Source organism: Propithecus coquereli, unplaced genomic scaffold (genome assembly GCF_000956105.1).
Source record: "Propithecus coquereli isolate 6110/MARCELLA unplaced genomic scaffold, Pcoq_1.0 Scaffold222, whole genome shotgun sequence".
NCBI classification, from domain to species: Eukaryota; Metazoa; Chordata; class Mammalia; order Primates; family Indriidae; genus Propithecus; species Propithecus coquereli.
The window spans coordinates 1419154-1438428 of NW_012147412.1; the positions used below are offsets into that span (position 1 = coordinate 1419154).

The 19275-nt window shown below is 45.1% G+C and overlaps 1 protein-coding gene across 1 annotated transcript in view; it reads left to right on the forward strand.

Moving 5' to 3' along the window:
* The window catches only part of GRIK4 (glutamate receptor, ionotropic, kainate 4), a 307922-nt gene extending 289830 nt beyond the window's left edge, over positions 1-18092 (forward strand). The window contains exons 19-20 of the mRNA XM_012644896.1: positions 11684-11802; positions 15233-18092. Of these exons, the coding sequence (XP_012500350.1) occupies positions 11684-11802; positions 15233-15589 (476 nt within the window). The 3' untranslated portion in view covers positions 15590-18092. The remainder of the gene's footprint in view (positions 1-11683; positions 11803-15232) is intronic.
* Positions 18093-19275: the final 1183 nt, after the last annotated feature.

Sequence of the window (19275 nt, forward strand, 5' to 3'; positions counted from 1 at the left end):
TGTGCCTGGGGCCCAAAGCAGAAGGACCTTGGGTTCTTCCTCTGATCAGTAAGTGAAATAGAAGAAATGTCCAGGTGTCCATCTTCCTAGAAGCCCTTGGTGGGTCGGGGGCCTTCTGAGACTTTGGACAGAGCGCTCAATACTACATTGCAACTCCTGGTCTCCTCTGCTTGGTTGCTGGCCCCTAAGACCCAGTCTCATTCGCTTCTGTGGCCCTAGCCTCCACCACAAAGCCCAGCACCTAGTAGGTACTCAACGTTTGTGGGATGTGTGATGAAAGCTACTGCTAGCTGTGAAAAGCTACCAATTACTGTGTTCTCCTGGGCCATGCTGCAGTGACTCATGGAACTGTGCTTGGAATTACTCTCCTGAACAGCCTTGCAGTTGTTCCTGCCTCTGAACAGCTGACAGAACGTATGTGGTGGTGCAGAGACATTGAAAAGGGAGACTAGAGCTGGACAGAAGTGGCCAAGGGCAGTGCAGGGACCTCCAAAGGCTCCTGCTGTTAACCCATCGTGTCCAGGCTACAAGCTCTGGTCAGCTCCAAATCTCTCTTCTCTCCTTCTCCCCAGTAGCCTGGGATATCCTGGGCTTTCCTTTCCTTTTTAAACCAGATCCCATTTGGTCTCTTGGGGCTCGTTTCCCCTTAAGTCTCACTACTGACTTAATCCCATCTCCCCAGTTCCCCCTTCCATCACTGAACCCTAAAACCAGCCTCAGGACCTTCCCTTTGTACACTTATTCCTGTGTGTTATGTCTCCTGCTCATCTCTGTGGAGGAACAGGTGGAGGGGAGCAAAGTTGGCCAGCACAGGAATGGTGACACAGGGTCCGGGTACCTTACAGGCTTCACCAGGGACCTTGAGCTAGACCCTCCCTCTCCCATTTGAGATCCCACCCAAAGTCCATGGAATGGGGCTCATTAAACTTTTACCCTCCTGCACACTGTTTGTTCTACTGACAGTGCTGGGCTGGGTCTCTTTCCTGAGGCAGTTTTGACAGGGTTCAAGATGGCCTCCACACTATAGATGCCCTTGTTATAACAGACACTAGGAAATGTCTTTGAGCCTCAGTTTCCTTCTCTGGAAAATAGAGGTAATAATAGCATGGCCATCTCCCAGGGCTACTGTAAAGACTGAATAAGATAAATCACACAACGTTCTCAGCAAAGTGCCTGACACAAAGTAAATGACAACTAATTTTATTCGAAATCTAGGCCTGAAGGAGCAATTGAGGCACAACGAGAGGTCTGAATAGTGTCCCAAGCTGCAAATATGCCTGTCCATCCTGTGCTCTTTAAGGCTGAATAGCTCTTCAAAAATCAACACTTATGGCATTTATTTTGTGTCTGATGACATTTTCCTCCAATACACAATAAGTAACTCACAGGCAGGGAGTGTGTCCTGTTTGTTTTTGTGTCTCAGTGCCCAGCACGTCACCTGACATCAGTATTAGATGAAAGAATGAATGACAAATGAATGAGTAAATGAATGAACGAATGAATGGACAAGAATCTCAAGGGCCTCCTGACTAGGCGCCACTTCCACCCTTATCCTTTGTTTGTGTCATCCCAGACAGGGGCCTTGACATCCCAGGTGTTAGCATGGAAAGTGTTCATGTAGCTCCCATTGCAGCCGACAAACAGTACTGTAAACCACTGTGTCCCAGGAACTGTGTAAGGCTGTGAAGTTGCAAAAAGGAATATGACACGGCCCTGTGCTCAAGAGGTTTAGAACCTAGAGAGAGGCACAGATAGTTACTATGATGGTTGCACTATAAGAGTGCTTTAATAGAACTATAAGGAAAGTATCTGGAAGCCCAGAGGAGGAAGTGATGGTTCTGAGGAATGGTCAGGGAAGGCTTTGCAGAGAGACATCTGGCCTGGACCTTGAAGCATCCTTTAGGAGTCGCTGCTTTAGGAATACTGTAGAGCACAAGTGTTGCACTCAGAACTTGGTTTGAATAAGTAGGATGAGGTTGGAGTTAGGAGGGCGTTGAAGGCTGGGCAAAGGCATCTGCAAACCAGTCTGTCTCACACTTTTTCATGGGAAGGACAAACAGCAGAGAAGACTGAATGTGAATGCTGGTGATCTGGGACATAGTCTAAAGCAGCCCGCCGTGCTCAGAATTTCCTTGAAGTCTTCTGTTTTGTCTTGAAAAATACATGTGAATTTTGCATCTTACTCCATAATATAGACATGTTTATTTAATGCAAAAATATTTTTCCCATGCAAGCTCCAAGTAAAATCAGTGTTTCAGGAAGATGCCTCATAATCATGCCATAGCTTTGCCAGACACCTTGGCACGCCAACAGTGCACCGGACTGGGTTTGAGAGAATTGGCAGCAGTCATCAAGGCTCTATTGTGAGATGTGGCATGATGAAACAGGTGCTATGGGATGCAATTCTGAGTTCGTCGTGGCATTCTTGGTCCCAAGGGATAGTAATTGCCTCAGGAGAAACAAAGCCAAATTATTGGCTTTAAGTTCCAAAATAAGTTCTCACAACTCACAATAGAGACAATGTTCTTGGAAGGTAAGGTTTTCAATTTGCTAGAGAAGTATTTTGGAATACAGAAAGTTAATACTTGAAGGGATCTGGGAATAAAGTTGATGTTAGAAGTTAGAGAGTGAAAAGAAACAAAATAAGAGTGCAAGGCCACCAAGTCTACAAACCAGATAAAACGATGCCCTGGCCAGGACAGGAGCTTCTGAGTGGAAAAGAACACATGGCTGGTCCCTGCCCTGCTGGGAGCTGGAGAATGGCAGATATCACTCCTAGAATTAGCTGAGGATTCCAAGAGTTATAAAGAGATTTGTGCGTGCTTCTGCAGTTTGGCAAACCTAAGAAATATGTATCATGCCCCAGTGGAGTGGCAGCATGAGAGATGGCATGATGGGGACCCATGGTAGGGAGGGCCCAAAGAAAGACCTGAGTTTTCCTAGGCCCCAGACAAGAATATTAGAAATCTAAGTGGAATCCACCTTCGAACCAGACGTCTATCCCCACCCTCCTGCTATGACACATAATGGTCCTTCTTCCCAACCCCATACCCAAAATACAACCTGGGGAGAAGAGGGAATAGAGAAAACACCGGATTTAATGGATTTAAACCTGAAATGACTGAAAAGTCTTTATGTTTTTGGCAATCAGTTGGAAATGGAAGTTTGAAGTAGAAATTAGGTTCATTTATAGAAAAATAAAGTTATAATTTTTTCAGTAGTTGGTTTCAGAAATTCTTCCCCTATCCCACCACAGTGGTTTAGATGGGTCCACAGAGTCCTAGGAAGGCTGACAGCAGAGTTCATGATGGAGGGAGAGGGGAGACAGATAGGGAGATCAGGCTCCCAGAAAAGATGGAAAGAAGTGAACAGGGAGCTTCTCTCCACTGCGCTTTAGGACCAAATGTTCCCTGGCATGAGGAAGAGAACACAACAGATGAAAGGGAAAATAAACAGTGGAAGTCATCCTGCCCAGGTCCCAAATGCATCAGAAGATGCCTGGGTCCTATCAACCAACCAGTGTTAACTTGCCTCTCTGCGATTATACTTTGGCACAAAGGGTGAGCCATGTTAATATAATAAGAGGCAATATCCAAGAGTGGGGCTGTCTGGAAGATGCTGTGCCATGAAAGCCAGGCCTTCGACTAACATCCCAGCCACAGCAGCTAGTACCAGTTTAATGTGTGGCCCACTTTCGCCATGGCTGAGGCCCAAGCAAACATTATTCAGAGATGCTAAAAGGCCTCTTGGCTAAAGTGCAATTCCATGTGACCTCCTCCAAGCCAAGCAAGAAGCACTAGTCTGAAATGCAAGGCACCATTGGTTGATCTCTCTCTGGCAAATGAGCCATCAGACTCACTACGGTCTATAACTGACTGCTCAAGGGACTCAGAAAAACAGGACTGGTAAGACCCCAAAGACCTTTTCTTTAAGTCTTTAAATGGCCACCAAGAATTGGGCCTCAAGAACATTTTTTTCCTTGTGTCTCAAATTGAACAGAGGGAGGTAGTTTTTATTTGCTTTCCCAAGCAGGTCCTAGGTGCTCTTTCTTTTGATAATTCGAATCAGGTGGCTTCCACATGTGCCTAAAGGGATGAGAGGAATATGGAATAGGCACAGAGGGATGGAGGTGAAGGAAACTGTGAGGGTCCTTTGTATGGAGACCTCAGAAATGGAGAGTGGCTATGGGCACTTTGGTTTTAATTAGAAGGTGCCAGACAACACCACGGTGCCTAACATAATCCTTTTCTGCTTTGTTATCCTATTAAAATGTGAGAAATTTCAAAGAGATGGAACTGGTGCTTACCCCACTTCTAATCCAGGATTACAGCTCAAGTATCACTGCCAAATTCCAGAGAAGAATCCTAACATAGGGAAGATGCCGCCACTCCTGACTCTCTTTGCCAGGGCCGACTTGGCTCTGGTCAGAGCGATGACATTACCCCTCCCCTTCATCTCCCCCCGACTGTCCCCGCATGGTGAACATCTACCTTCATACGCCACTAAAAAATGAAATGGCAGACCCCGTGGAAAACTGGAGATTACAAAAAGAAGCAGGCTTCATTCCAAGCTGTTTCATTTTCTTCTGCCTTTTCTTTTCAAAAACACTTATTTTATTTATTTTCTCACTCAGCTCCTATAAAAAGAAATATCACTAGTCACTCACAGATGCTGGCATCCCAATGCAAGGAGATTGGGTTACCAAAGTCTTTGCAGAACAATTGCTAGACAAAAAGGTGGCCGGTGAACTCCAAGGGAATTAAATACCTTTATCTTGAAAAACACAAGCTCACAATCAGGCTTCAAAGGAACATAAATACACCACCAGGCTGTGAAAATCAGGGTTCCCTTTCAAGAATGGAAAAGAGGCCAGTGGCATTGACTCACGGAATCCTTGGAGAACAGGAAGTTTGCTGTCTGGCACAGTGGGAATGAAAGTGTGAGACATCTTAGCAAGAGTGGGGGCGAGCGATGGGGGTGGGGAGACCCTGGAGATGCTTTCTCTTTCTTTTCAGGGGGCCCAGCCTGGTGATCCCAGTTCTCTGGTTTCTCTGGAGAGCGCAAAGGCTGGAAACCTGAATGTGGGACTTTAGATAGCGTCCCAGAGATGCTATTGTGGAAGCTTCTCCCTAATCAAATTAGATCTATTGCTGAGAGACAGAGAAACTCGGAGGGGTTTCCAGAAAGGCAAATAGTGTCAGAATTATAAAGACTATAAGCCCACCTTTGTCTAGAAACTGAGCCAAGATTAAGTCAATAAATCGATTAAAATGTTTGATGTAATGTTCTAAAGGCTAGAAGGGGATTTTATAAGCTGAATGGGATTTTATAAGCCCATGCATAGAATATCCTATTCCCCACCACGACCACCATCCCTCTGGACGTCCCAGGAATGAATCAGTCTTTGAGATGCCAGGCTGAGTTCTATAATCGCCCCCTGCAGCATGAGTGGACACTGAGTGAAGGGAGAGGGAGTAGCGGGGAGGGCCCTGGCTTCAGTTTGGATTTGGGCACTTCCGCGTGCCAGCCGTGGAAGCTTGGGCAAGTTGCCTGACTAGTCTGCACCTCAGTTTCCTTGTCAGGAAAATGCAGGTAAGAGTAGTACCCATTTCACAGGTAACTGTAAAGATTGAATTGAAATATTTAGCCTGGTAACCTTGCTCATAGGAAATGCTCATATTAAACACTCATAAAGGTCAGATTTATATTTATAAAGAGCGTTGGCTTTGGAATCAGATTTATCTAGAATTCATATCTTAACTATGAAAACATGGGCAACATAAGTTCTCGGAATTTCCATTTCTTTTAAGTGTAAAATGGGAACAGTGAGCCTCCTTTACAGTATTTTCAAGGATAATTGAATGAGATGGCAAATGTTTTTTAAAAATGTGATACTTGGCCGGGCACGGTGGCTCATGCCCTATAATCCTAGCACTCTGGGAGGCCAAGGCGGGTGGATAGCTCAAGGTCAGGAGTTCAAGACCAGCCTGAACAAGAGTGAGACCCCCTCTCTACTAAAAAATAGAAAGAAATGATCTGGACAACTAAAAATATGGTGGCGCATGCCTGTAGTCCCAGCTACTCGGGAGGCTGAGGCAGTAGGATCGCTTTAGCCCAGGAGTTTGAGGTTGCTGTGAGCTAGGCTAATGCCATGGCACTCACTCTAGCCAGGGCAACAGAGTAAGACTCTGTCTCAAAAAATTAAAAAAAAAATGTGATACTTGAGCTCATATTCTGATGAATTGTAAAGTGCCTCTCCCATAACTTGTGTTTTGATAAATTGCAAAATTTATCAAATGCCTCTCCCATCCCTCTTCTATTTTGTGTCCTTTTCCCTACTTTTTTCCCATTACTCTCTCCAGAATCTGCTAGGTCTAGTCAACAGATGTCATGGTGAATGCAAGAGGAAATGGCAAGCTTACGATTTCATAGTCCTCAGCAGCACAAACGGGAAGAAATCACTTTGCATTTTCCAGGAAGGTCACATAGGTCAGTTTACACATGGGCACGTGAAGTTGCTATTTACAACAAATAAGACTATGGAAATGGGACCATTTGATATATTTGCATGAATATAGGTGAATATGGTTCTGAAGCAGAAAGCGCTTGAAAGCCACATTGGTCCAAGAATCCATGTTCTTGCCAAATGCTCTCCATTTACCAACATTGAACAGACCTCCGGCACCTAGCATAGTGGCCAGCTCATGGGAGCTATTCAAGGAAGATTTGTTGACTGACACCCAAGAGCAAATGCACTGTCTTTTGCTGGGATTGTGGCATTAGTCTGTCCTCTCTCTCTACTGTGAATTCTGTGCACCTGCCTCTGTAGCTCCTGTGGCCTCTGCCTCTTTCCCTCCCGGGCTACGGCCCTCCCCTCCTCTGTTCAAAGGGAGCTTCCCTTCTATATCTTAGTTGTAAAATTCCACAGTGCTACCTGGAGATAAGTGAGGGTTTTAAGGGCTAAGACATAAGTGTACCTGAATCCAAGAAGTACTTCTTAGCTAGTCAGAACTAAAGGAAGAGCAAGAGGATGGGTAGAGATCTGACTCTCTTCACAGGTAGTCTCCTCCAGGGTCCATTCCCCTTTGCAGTTCTAGAGACAAAGAAAGTCATTCATTTGCATGTGTGAACTATCATTTGTATTTGTAGGCAATCTGTGGGTGACACCAAAGTTAGCATTTAACCAACCAGGAGTTTGTGGGGAGAGTTTGATTCTATTTCAGCTAATGTAGCTTGATTGCTAGCTGAGGCTCAGAGACTCGAGTGACAGGAGGGAATCCCAGTTTTAAAGCCATCTGTCTGGATGGCTTTGGTGTGGTCCCATCTGAAGAAGGGAAGGGAGGAAGTGACTAGGTGGCTTCCCAGTCCCTCTTGCAGGTGCGGAGGCATCTGTGAGTGCAGCAAGGGCCTCGTAGCCTGGAGGGAGTGCACATCGGAGGCCCCTTCTAATCAATGGCTGTGTGCTGCGGCAGGCACTTGACTTCTGGGAGGATGAGTGATGACAGTGTTAAATGGAACTGCTGCTCTCCCCGAACTTCCCTTTCCCGCTCCTCACTCCATCTGTTTCTCCGCTCCGGCTCTGCCAGCAATCTATTCTCGCTTTCTCTTTCCAATAGCTTCCTAAAGGCAGGAGTGGTCTACAAGCCTCGCTTCTGTGAGGAGGGGGCCGCTCAGCCAGGAATCCGCACGCTGGAGCCAACACCCATGATTAACTGGCCCTGAAATGCGAGAAGCTGGGACAGAAACACTGCGGGGGGGGTTTTAGTGACTCATGGTTTCTACCAGCTTCCTGTTAAAACCCCAAGAAGCTTTCGCTAATCTGATCAAAATTATCCCCCCAGACCACATGCCCATTTATAACCCTCTCCCACAGCCCCACCCAATACAGGCCGTCCACGTCATGGGGATCACCCATGCCAACCTTAGCTGCCGCTCCGTGCAGTCTGGGCTGTCTGCTTCTGTGACCAGGCTGGAGTGCTCAACCAGGACTGTCATGTTTTACTATTATTTAAACAAAATTTGGCTAGGAATGAATACAAATGGATCCAAAGCTTTTGGTAATACAGGCCTGTACATCTGGAATGTCTATATCCTCTTTCTTTCTGCTCATTCTTTCAACAAACATTTATTGAGCTCTTATTATGGGCCAGGAACCATGATTATAGGATTACAGAGTTGAACAAGGCATAGTTCTTCCCTTCAAAGAACTCACTGTCTAGTGGGAAACCCAGATATATCAACTTAAACTAATGTATGATTTTATGCACTATTAGAGTGATACATAAGGTATTATTAGTGAAACACAAAAGTGGTATAACAACAGAGTCAAGTAAGATCAGAGAAGGTGGCCTGGGGGAAGTGGTCCCTGAGCTAAGTCTTTAAGGATAGGTTGAGGTTAGCCAGGTGTGTGTCTGGGGAGTGCAGGAGGTTCCAGGCAGAGATACTAAAGGAGCAAAGGTTCGGAAGGTAGGAGCCATGACACTGTGTGCTGGGAACTATAAACGGGTCTGTTATTAGAGGATGTGTTGCAGTTAGATTTTGCATTTCAGAAAGATCGCTCAGGCAAATATGTGGAGGGTAGAGTTGAAGAGGAAATAGCTACAAACAGGGAAATCATTTGGGAGGCTACTGCAATAGTCTGAGCAACAGATGGTGGGCACCTGAGCTAGGGAAGTGGTTGGAGAGATAAAGAAAAGGGAAAGAGGTTGAAAAATATTTAGGAGGTAAAATCAACAGGACTTGGTAATTAAGAGCCAGTCCATGGAGGACAGGCAAGAGACCAAATGTAGAGAAGTAAAGAGAAAATGTGCCCCAGAGCAAGCAAAGGAGACTGAGAAGGTTAGAAGAGAGCAGTGATCAATGGCTTTATGAAAAGCCAAGAGGGGGTGTGGTTGACAATGTCAAGTGCTAAGCGAAGATCGTCATGTAAGATCAGGATTGGAAAATTTCCAATGGTTAGAAACAAAATGTTCATTGGCGACCATGGCGAGGGTGATTTTAGTGGTGTGAGGAAGAACAAAATATATTCAAAACAGAATTGTTTTCTCCTTCAGATACCATCGACAGAGTATCTAGGGCCTAAAAGCTTTTCAAGTGTCCAAGACTATGTCTGAGGTCTGAAAAAAAATGATTGGCTTCAAAATGCAAAAAGAAACCTGTAAAATTAAATTAAGACATGTTTAATTAAATATCTCCAAAATGTAACATTTCAACTTCATTAATTTTTAAATGTAATATTCATAAAAACTTGATTTAGAAGCAATTTTTTGTTAGATTTTCTCATTTTGCAACATTCCCCTGTATACGCAACGATTGCTGAGGAATCACAGCCAGTTGTAAATTAATTGTTTCTTGCCGCTCTGTAATATCAGAAGCAAAATTTTAAAAATGCATGTAACATAAGATGTGGGTGCATTTTCTTCTACTTCAGATGGGGCCTCCAAATGTAAGTGTTTTTAAGGGCTTTTAGAAGGTCTTAAAATAGTTCTGATACAGACAACTCTCAAAAAGCTTGGCCACGGAAGGAAGGAGAGAGAAGGGGTGTTGATTAGACAGAGTTGGAGAAGGTAGGGAGCATTTTTTTTTTCCTTAAGGAGGGAGAAACACGAGCATGTGTGTGTGCTGAGGGAAGAGCTGTGGGGAGGAGAAGATCGGAGGAGGATGGGGCAGTGACCGAAGGGGAGGCTGGGGATGCAGCTAGAACATGGGTAGCGGAAGAAGACCTGGGGGTGGAGAATACCCTCCCCCCTACAGAAACGAGAGGAAGGTGAGACCCTTTCACCCTTTTTTCTGTCTCAGGCAGAACTATCCTCAAGTGATCCAGGAATCCTGTAGTATCTCAATGGTCGCTTGGAGATGCCCATTACCTGAACAGGTGGCCATCCTTAGTACTACCATTGTCACTTGCCCTTCACTAGGGATCTCCAACCAGCTCCCTCCACAGGGCTGGCTGGAGAAACTAGTTCGTCCATGTGGCTCAGTTACACATCCTAATACCCGGGTTCTCACCACTCCTAAACCTGTGGGCTGGAGTGTCTGCCTGCAAACCCCAACCAGATCCTTGGTACATTCCATCTTAAGCGGCCCCTTTGTCCCCTTATTCTTGTGGATCCTGATGCTCCCACAGTCAAAAGCCTTCTACCCATATGACCCAAGGTTAGAGGGGCAGGTGTGAACATAGGATACAGGTACATTTTCTTCTACGTCTTTTATGTGAGGTGGGACTTCCAAATGTGTTTTAAGGGCTTTAGCCCTTAAGGTAGAATTGAGCTTTATAATGATCCCCCATTTTTGGTTATGCAAAATAGAGGGCCCCACATTCACACAGGTGCTCAGGAGTTGACCGTGTGGCTCTGCAGACCGGAGCTTATAGTCCACTTGAGGCATTCATCGCGTGAGCCCCCAGAGCCATTGTAAGTGGACTCTCAGTGCAGGCAGGGACTGCTGCGGCACTGGATGTTTTTTACAAACAAAACACAGATACCCACCTGGGGCTTTGTGAGAGGAAACTCAAGTCATCTTGAAATGGCCAGGTAGGGCTTTTTCCAGCTTTCCAAAGCGCAGAAGGTAGCGTCATGTTTCTGCTCCTGAATTGTGGCGCATCTCATAGCGTTGTGCAAAGCTGACTGTCCTGACACTAACACAGCTCTGTGTTCTGCGATGACACTACTGATTGAACAAGCATTTAAACTGAACAGGCATTCCTGAAGAGCACAGGACATAAGCTACCCTCTTGGCATTTTCCTGGATAAAAGATGTCTTTTTATTTATGATTGTGGCCCCTGTTGAATTAGGGTTTCATGTGTTTATGGTACGCCCCCTAAAGTTCGCGTTTCTCTAATGCCAGAAAAAGCATTTAGTTACATAGCTAAGCTCAATGTCTGACATTGTGGAAATGAAACAGCCATATAATTCTATAAATATTTATTGAATATTTACTATATGCCAGGTATCAAGCTGGGCAATGAGGATACAATCAGAACCTATGCCTGACTTCGAGAAACTTAAAAACTTATACAATGCTTCCAAAAATACCAATTTGTAAACTAATGCTAGGCCTACCTGAAGGAGAATCACGTGTGAAACTTGTTTAAAAACACAGATTCCTGGGGTAAGACCTGGGAATCTATATTTTTAACAAGCTTTCTAGGTAGTTATGATGGAAGCCAGATTTGGGAACCCACTAGTTTGGTGGGATTAAAAGTTTTACTTTATAAGTAAGTATTTTAGTAACATGCTGATGTAGATAGGTAAACACAATTTTTACTATCCATGGTTTCGTTAAAACAGTTGCAAACATCATGCAAACATAACATGAGGAAGATTGAGTAACATTTTTATGAGACTGCTAGAATGTACTGGTATTTTGGTGTCATATCTCTGTATGCTAAATCAGGTTTGACCTGAGCCCTTTTTTCAAGATGATCCCCACCTCCCACCCCCAGACTCCTGTGTAGGCTTCCTGCCAGTCTCCTTTATTTGCAGCAAGATCTTCCTCCTCCATTTTATTCTAACTATGCTGCATTTGTTAAAACAGATAATTAAATCTCGTCATGGAATGTGTGTCTAAAACATCTATAAGACTCAAGTTCTTGTTGTTTAAATGACTTTGACATTTTTGGTAGAATGATTATGTCTTCCTGCTCTTTTACACTATTTTCCATTTGTTATCACTCTCTTACAGGCCTGGGAATGGAGAATATTGGTGGAATCTTTGTGGTTCTTATTTGTGGCTTAATCGTGGCCATTTTTATGGCTATGTTGGAGTTTTTGTGGACTCTCAGACACTCAGAAGCAACCGAGGTAAACTTCAAAGGGTTGGCAGACAGGGTAAAGTTCCCGGGCTCACGTACATGTTAAAGTCATTTCAAGCAGAACCTATGAAATCCCGCAGGAGGGTAGAGAAGCCCGCAAGAAGCACGATGGGAAGAATCCCAGGTCCCCAGGGCAGGACTTAGTAACCCACTGCTTAGTAATTATGCAGCCACAGAAGGAGCACTTAACCTCTCTGCGCTTCAGATCCTTCTTTGAAACAGCCCAGCAAATAAATATGTGAAAAATGATTTACGAACAACAAAGCCTTACAGAACTATAATTTCAGATGTAGTATAGTAAAGAAAAATAGGTGAAAGAACCAGGTTGCTTATGGAGAAGACCTCAGTCCTTCTATTTCGAGCATGTTATTGCCTCATAGGTAAAGATCCTTAGCGTTATCCCAACTCATGTAAACCCAAGAATTATATCTTCCTTCTCGGAGATTTTGAATAAGTTTAGTTCCCCAAATATGACTTAAGGATGGGGTTAATATGCACTTTACACAGACTGAAGAGTCTGAGAAGAAGGAAGAAGACTTTACCCCATTCTTCTTCCATTCTACCCCAGAGAGGGTACACAGATCTTTACATGTTAATTGCATTATTAGATTTTCTTAAAGTACATTAGCCTCTATCTCAATCTCCCCACTCTGGATCTTCCTGAAACCTTCTGCCCTAGTTGACACTGGAGAAACATCTCAACCTGTACAGATGATGACCTTGGAAGTCTATGGAGCCCCATAGAGGACCTCAACCCAACACTGCCTGCAACTCCTGTGCTGTCCTGTGCTCAGCGTCTCCCGTTTCCCACATAGGACTTCCATGCTACCACCCATTCCTCAAGCCCCTCTGCTTATGCATGCATAGAGCCTTTTTGCTTTTTGATTTTTCTTGTTTGTTTGTTTTTTGAGGCAGGGTCTTGCTCTGTCACTCAGCCTGAAATGCAGTGGCCTCATCATAGCTCACTGCCACCTCAAAGTCCTGCGTTCAAGCAATCCTCCTGCCTCAGCCTCCCAAGTAGCTGGGACTATAGGCATGTGCCCCCACACCAGACCTATAGAGCTTAATTTTACTTCCCACATCACCAAGAAATTGGAGTGACCAACCCCAAATTAAAACCTTCACCTAAAAATTTACCCACAGCTATAGCTACCCCTGCAGCTACAGCAAGAGATGTCTCAGTCCTCCTTCTGTGACCTGATCCTATCTTTCTTCAACTAGGATTATCCTCTTCCTCCCATGTATTTTTTCTGCCTGCTCTCTCCCCCAAATCCATAAATATGCTCAAGTTTATGCCATATTTTAAAATAATAGCAAGATTACTATTGTCCTTGCCCTATCCCTCCCCTCTTCCAAACCAAGGGGATCTGACTGAGAATCTCTATCTCCTCACCCTCCATTTGATCCTCACCCCAGGGCAGCCTGGCTTCTCCCCACCCTTGCATTGAAAGGCCATTGCTAAAAGGTCTGACCCCCACAATGGACAAAACCAAAGAGAATCCATTGGGCTTTACTGGACCTCAGCGTGCCCCACCATGGTGTGGACAGTTCCTTTCAGAATCTCTCCTGCCTTGCCTTGCATGGCACTAAGCTCTCTTGGTTCCCTTCATACTCCTGTCTCCAGCTTTATTGGCTTTCTCCCTTTACCCATTCCTTAAAGGGTGGTGTTACTTGTGCCACAAGACGTAGTTCAGGGATTCCCTTCCCTGCGAAACCTGCTCCATTTCTCCTGCCTTCTCCCTGGACCAGTAGAGTTGAGCATTCCTCCTCCTTCCCAACACCATCATAACCTATGCATGGAGCACTCACATACTGCGTTGCAGTGATTTTTGTACCCCCTAGTAGACATTGAACTGTCTGAAGTGAGGACTGTGTCTTTATATGCCTGTATCACTGTGCAGAGCACAGTGCTTGACATAGACAGTCGATAAATATATGCTGTTCTATTCTTGTCACATGTAATAGATTAGGCAAGTGTTGTTTTTGTTGTCATAGTTATTTTTAGAAGCACAGAGAGGTTAAGTGACTAGCCAAGAGTCTCTACTATTTGGTGACAACAGTGGGTTTAGGATCCAGGTCTCAAGGCCTAACACAGGACATATTCCATTAGGTGAGACTGCCTCTCCTCAGCTGCTTCACATTTGGTTATTCTCCCAAAATCTCATTGTCTGGAAATATATTGAAACATTCATTGAGGAGTCTGCACACTCCCAATAACTAAAAGGAAGAGTAAAGGCAATGTTAGCCATTTGGCTATGGTAGAGCACCTGTCCCATGGACAGGATTGGATGAGAGAACATGAAAGAACAGAAGATTATTTTTCCCATCACGGTCCAGGAAAGTGTCCTTTCCAGCTCAGAGTGGAGACCTCACCAGAGCATGGGCTTGGAGTTAGATAGGTTTAGGTCCAAATTCCAGCTCAGCTATTTATTAGACAAATATTTTTTGGCAAGATATATAAAATCTCTGAGCCTCCATTTCCACATTTGTGAAATGGATATAATAATAGTAACAGTAGTAATTAATATAGGGTCATGATTCTTCATTTATAATTCTGAAACCCAAAAAGCTTGGAAAGTTCCAAGTTCTTTTTAAGTTTGATGCACATGCATTCAGTGACAAAACTTAACTGATGTTTATGGTCTTTATCTCACTCACTGTGAGTGTGTATACATGTTGCTACAGAAATATTGATGTGTTTGAATTAGAGCCTGCCCCAGGCTCACTGAGTGTGAGACATGATATACCATTATGCATTGTTTTACCTTCCTAAAATCCCAAACATCCAAAATATTCCAAATTTTGAAACTCAGCTGGAGTCAAGCGTTTCCTGTTAGGAGACTGTGGACCTGCAGTAGTAATGATCGCTCTTGGTTTAGTTATCATTAGAAGGCATCATCTCCAGCCAATAACCAGCTGGTTAAAACAAATGAGAATCTGTAGCCTGAGAACAGGAAGTTCGTGGACACATAGTGGCTTTTGCAAATGCTTGAGAGACTGATCTGTGGCGGAGGGGTTATTTATTATGTAGGCTTCAAGGTCCAAATTTAGCTGGGATCAATGAATGAAAAATTCAGGGATAGAAACTGTTAGCACCGTACTAGGAAGCAGCATTTAATGGAAATGTCTAAAAATGGTGTGGGCTCTTTCCCAAGGTGGTGAGATCATTGTCTTAGGGAAGGTGTTCACAGATTGGACGATTAGCTGTAGGGCTCTTGAACATTATGGTACGGAGGGCATTTGAACATAAAAAGGGGGTGGGAGTGAGGAGATGGCTTGAGAGGCTGTCACATAATCTTGGTAGGTAAGGTGACATGATTCTGTGAACCCCACCCCCCATCCCCCAACCCCAATACACCCGCAGGGAGCCCTGGGACTGGTTCTGAGAGGCTGGGCTGTGACCTCCCCGTCTCCTCCAGGTGTCCGTCTGCCAGGAGATGGTATCCGAGCTGCGCAGCATCATCCTGTGTCAGGACAGTATCCACCCGCGCCGGCGGCGCTCCGGGGTCCCTCAGCCCCGGCCCCCTATCCCCGAGGAGCGGCGGCCCAGGGGCACGGCGACGCTCAGCAACGGCAAGCTGTGCGGGGCGGGCGAGCCCGACCAGCTGGCGCAGAGACTGGCCCAGGAGGCCGCCTTGGTGGCCCGCGGCTGCACGCACATCCGCGTCTGCCCCGAGTGCCGCCGCTTCCAGGGCCTGCGGGCGCGGCCGTCGCCCGCTCGCAGCGAGGAGAGCCTGGAGTGGGAGAAGACCACCAACAGCAGCGAGCCCGAGTAGCGCCCGCGGCGACAGGACACGTGGAGGCCAGGTGGGGAGGCGGGAGGGGATGCGCAGGCGCCCGGACTTGTACAGCGTCAACGCTTCTCTGGATTTTGGATCCAGTCACTTTACAAAAAGATCAAAGAGCCTGACGCCCCAGCCACAGACAGCGCCCGGTCGGGGAGCGGGGTCCGCCCAGAGACGTTGCACCCAAGTGGCAAAGGATTCGCTCCCTCGTGGGCACAAGGACCCATCTTCTCCCAGTGGGCCTTTTCCTCTCGCCAAAATAACGCAGAATCTGGGGCGGGGGTCCCTGCCCAGGCAGGTCCAATGAATTGGTGGAATCATCAGTCGAATTTCCCCCTAGGAAGGGGCCATTGTACCCTCGGTCTAGTTCTTACAGGAAAAAAAAAAAATTAAACTCAACAGGGAAGTTTTTCTTTTCTGGATTTGTATATTTTTGTTAGTGTTCTTTTCTTTTCCCTTTTCTTTGTCATCTTCTCAGTTCCGATCATTTGCTCTGTGGTTTTGAAGGGGAAGGCTGGGTCAGTGAATAGAGGTCTAAATAATCCCTGTTCCTTTTTCCAGAATTTTAGGATATGGAGTTGCCAATGCATCAGATTTCAGGTGCTGAACTCTCTCCTTTCTGTATGGTAATTGGAGGCCTGCCAGAGCTTAGGAAAAGGGTCTTGGGAAGAATCAGGTGGAGAGTCTCAAAAGTCCATTAAAGTACTTTTTAAATGCCAAAAAGCAATTAACCCATAGTTCACTCAGAGAAATGCCTGGGATTTCAAGAGTTAATCTGTCTTTTCTTTCTCTCTCTCTCTTTTTTTGACTTTCACTATTATTGGGTTTGATTTGATCTTTCGTGACTGTGGTTTCTGAAGAAAGACAGGAGAGGAGAACAGAATGCACAAATTATCCTTGGCTTTGTTTAAGGAGCAGAAAGGGTAAATATAATTTTCCATACCATGGCCTTGACTTCTGTTGGAATGTGCTGTTCACAGAGGAGGAAGGACAGGGCCGCCCTGTTGGTATGGTGCATACTTTGTCAACTGCATCTCTTTTTAACCAAATTTAGTGGCTGCCTATGACCAGACCCCCAAGGCTATCATGGATCGGGTTGTTTTTTGCTACTTAAATGTGAGATCTAGGTGTAAGAGTGTGTGTGTGTGTTTGTGTGTGTGTGTGTATTCATTAAATGGAAAGACCTTAAGTAATCAAGAATTTGCCAGGTTCCTAGGAGAGAGGTGGAGTCTCTTAGCTTAGTACGCAGGCCTGGGAACCAGGAACTCTTGAGTCCTAACCTCAGCGTGGGCAGTTGCCTCCCTTTGTGTGACTTTAGGTTAAGCATTTAACTTCCCTTCCATCCTCAAAATGGAAGTTATTGATGCTTTCCAGGTTGTCAGATGACTGCTAGTTACTGCTCTATGTGTGAGAAGTTTGCGAGGTCCAGAGCACACAGCTGATGGGAGGGGTGAGAATTCCCAGCAGCTGCTTGGCCTTTGCCTGGCTTCACCACTTGAGAGTTTCATGCAGAGAGTTTTTGTTTGCCAGTGGAAAACAAATTCTATGCAATTTCTGATTGTAAACTTAGAAAATTCAGAGGGAGAGAGAAACAAACAGCCAGCCGCTACCACCTCCACCTTTACCAACGTTGCCACCACCTTGAATCAAATTGTCCTCACGTTGTTTCTGTTCCGAATGTACTAAAATAAAGACATCTTTGGAAGATGACAAACTTAATTCATGTTTTTGCTGGTTGGGGAGGTCAGCGTCCTCTCTGGGCCAGGACAATTAGTTACAGCTGCTATCCTGGGGGCCAAATGGTACCCTGATTATTCATATGAAGGATGCCGGTTCTGTCCTAAGCTGACCTCTTCTCTCTCATGAATTTGAATCCTTTTTCTTTTCTCTCTTTAACCATCAAATGACAGTAAGCTGTGCGGGACACTTGTGTATTTTTTAAACCTTGCCTCAAGCCTCGTGGAGAAACGTGGATTTGGTGGAAAGGGCACCTGAAGGCCAACCGACTGCAGACCCCAATGGTGCCATTCTGTTCCGACCCGCAGCTCCATCCCATGCTTCTGACAGCGTGGCTCCTACTGTCAGATCACATTTGGGGCGGGAAGGGTTGTTTTTTTAAAAACTTGTTTTTATGAGCAGGATATCTTGATCAATAGCAAACTTTTTTTAATGGATTAGTGAAATAAATGTCCCCATGCATCATTTATAAAGTCTGTTTCTTTCACCGTGTGGAATAAAGATAAGACTGCCAGACAGCACTAGACAGTTTCTATTAGCTGCTGAGACCATCGCGGCACCTCACTCAAGCTGGTAGTGAATTTGCAACCAGCTAGTACTCTTCCTTGGTTTGTCTCTACTTTTTATCTGTTGGTCGTTGGCTTTCTTTTCCATTCTGTATTTTCTATCTGACTCTGTATACTATATAAAGCAGTTTTTTCTTGTCTGTTTATCTTTCTTCGACTGGAATTTACAATAAAACAGAAACAAACCCTGAGATGTTAGTGATGGATGAAAGCTGTCTGGATTTGGAAAGTATGGTTTGGTGTGTCTAATATCCAGGTACTAGACTCAAAAAGCAAATAAAAACATAAACCCACTTTGCATCTTCCCCACCACCTGCCCTTGTCTTTCTCCCTCTCTCAACCTCCCTCCCTCCTCCCCCACCCCCTGTGGCCGGCTCTTTGTTCGGATCCCAGAAAAATCTAGGTGGCTTCTTTCAATTTTCAGTCCTGGGAGTCTGAGCCAATCCCCACCCCCAAACCCCAAAACGGATACACATGTTAATGAAGTTCAGGATTCATGGGGTTTTGTCTTCCTAAATGCACTTTCACAGAATAGTCATCTATTGATACCTAGGGTAACTCTAGTCAGATATCACCCCAGATTCCACTGGGAGCTTGAAGATTACATCAATTAAAATATAATACTTTGCTTTATTTCTTTTAATTGCTTTGCAGGGCCCCAACCGTCACAAGATCTCTACCTCACAACCCAGGTGGGGTGTAAGTTGAGCATGTAGATGGCCGAAAATCTTTTGGCTTACTCTAATCCACTGCTCATATGAGAATATTCATCCTGGGAACTTGCCAACCAGCCCTCTTATTGGTTAGGTGAGACTGAAATATCATGATAACCAATCCACCTGGGGCCGCTCTGTGAAAGTTTATTAGTTTTGGATTCCAAGGAGTTTAATTTTCTTTCGGAATCCAAGGGGGACCTCCCCATGGTGTAGGAGTCAAATACAGGAGGCTGAAAAAGGGCTGGGCCATTTCAGAAATGGCAGAGTGGTGGACTGAGGGAAGCCTGACAGAACCATTTGTGGCCCTCCCACCAATAGGGTGTTCGCAGCAAGGTAAAACAGTCTGGAAATGATAAGGGAGATTTGATTCCCGAACTGGTTGTCAGCTCTCTTGGTCCTAACAAAGAGGCCTGTTTAGAATATTCAGAGAAGGAATCCTTTCATAAAGATTTTGCTTGAAGCTAGTGCTTCCTATGGGGACTTCTCAGAGAGAGAAATTAAACGTTTAGTTGTCTTGAGCTATGAGTAATTCCCTTGCCTTTCAGTGGAAGCTGACTTTCTCCATGGCCAAACAGAGTGCCCTCAGAGGCTGATGACCTGGCCATCCAGTGGTTTGCCTCAAAGACTGGCCATGATATGCTTTCAAAAGACTTTTCCC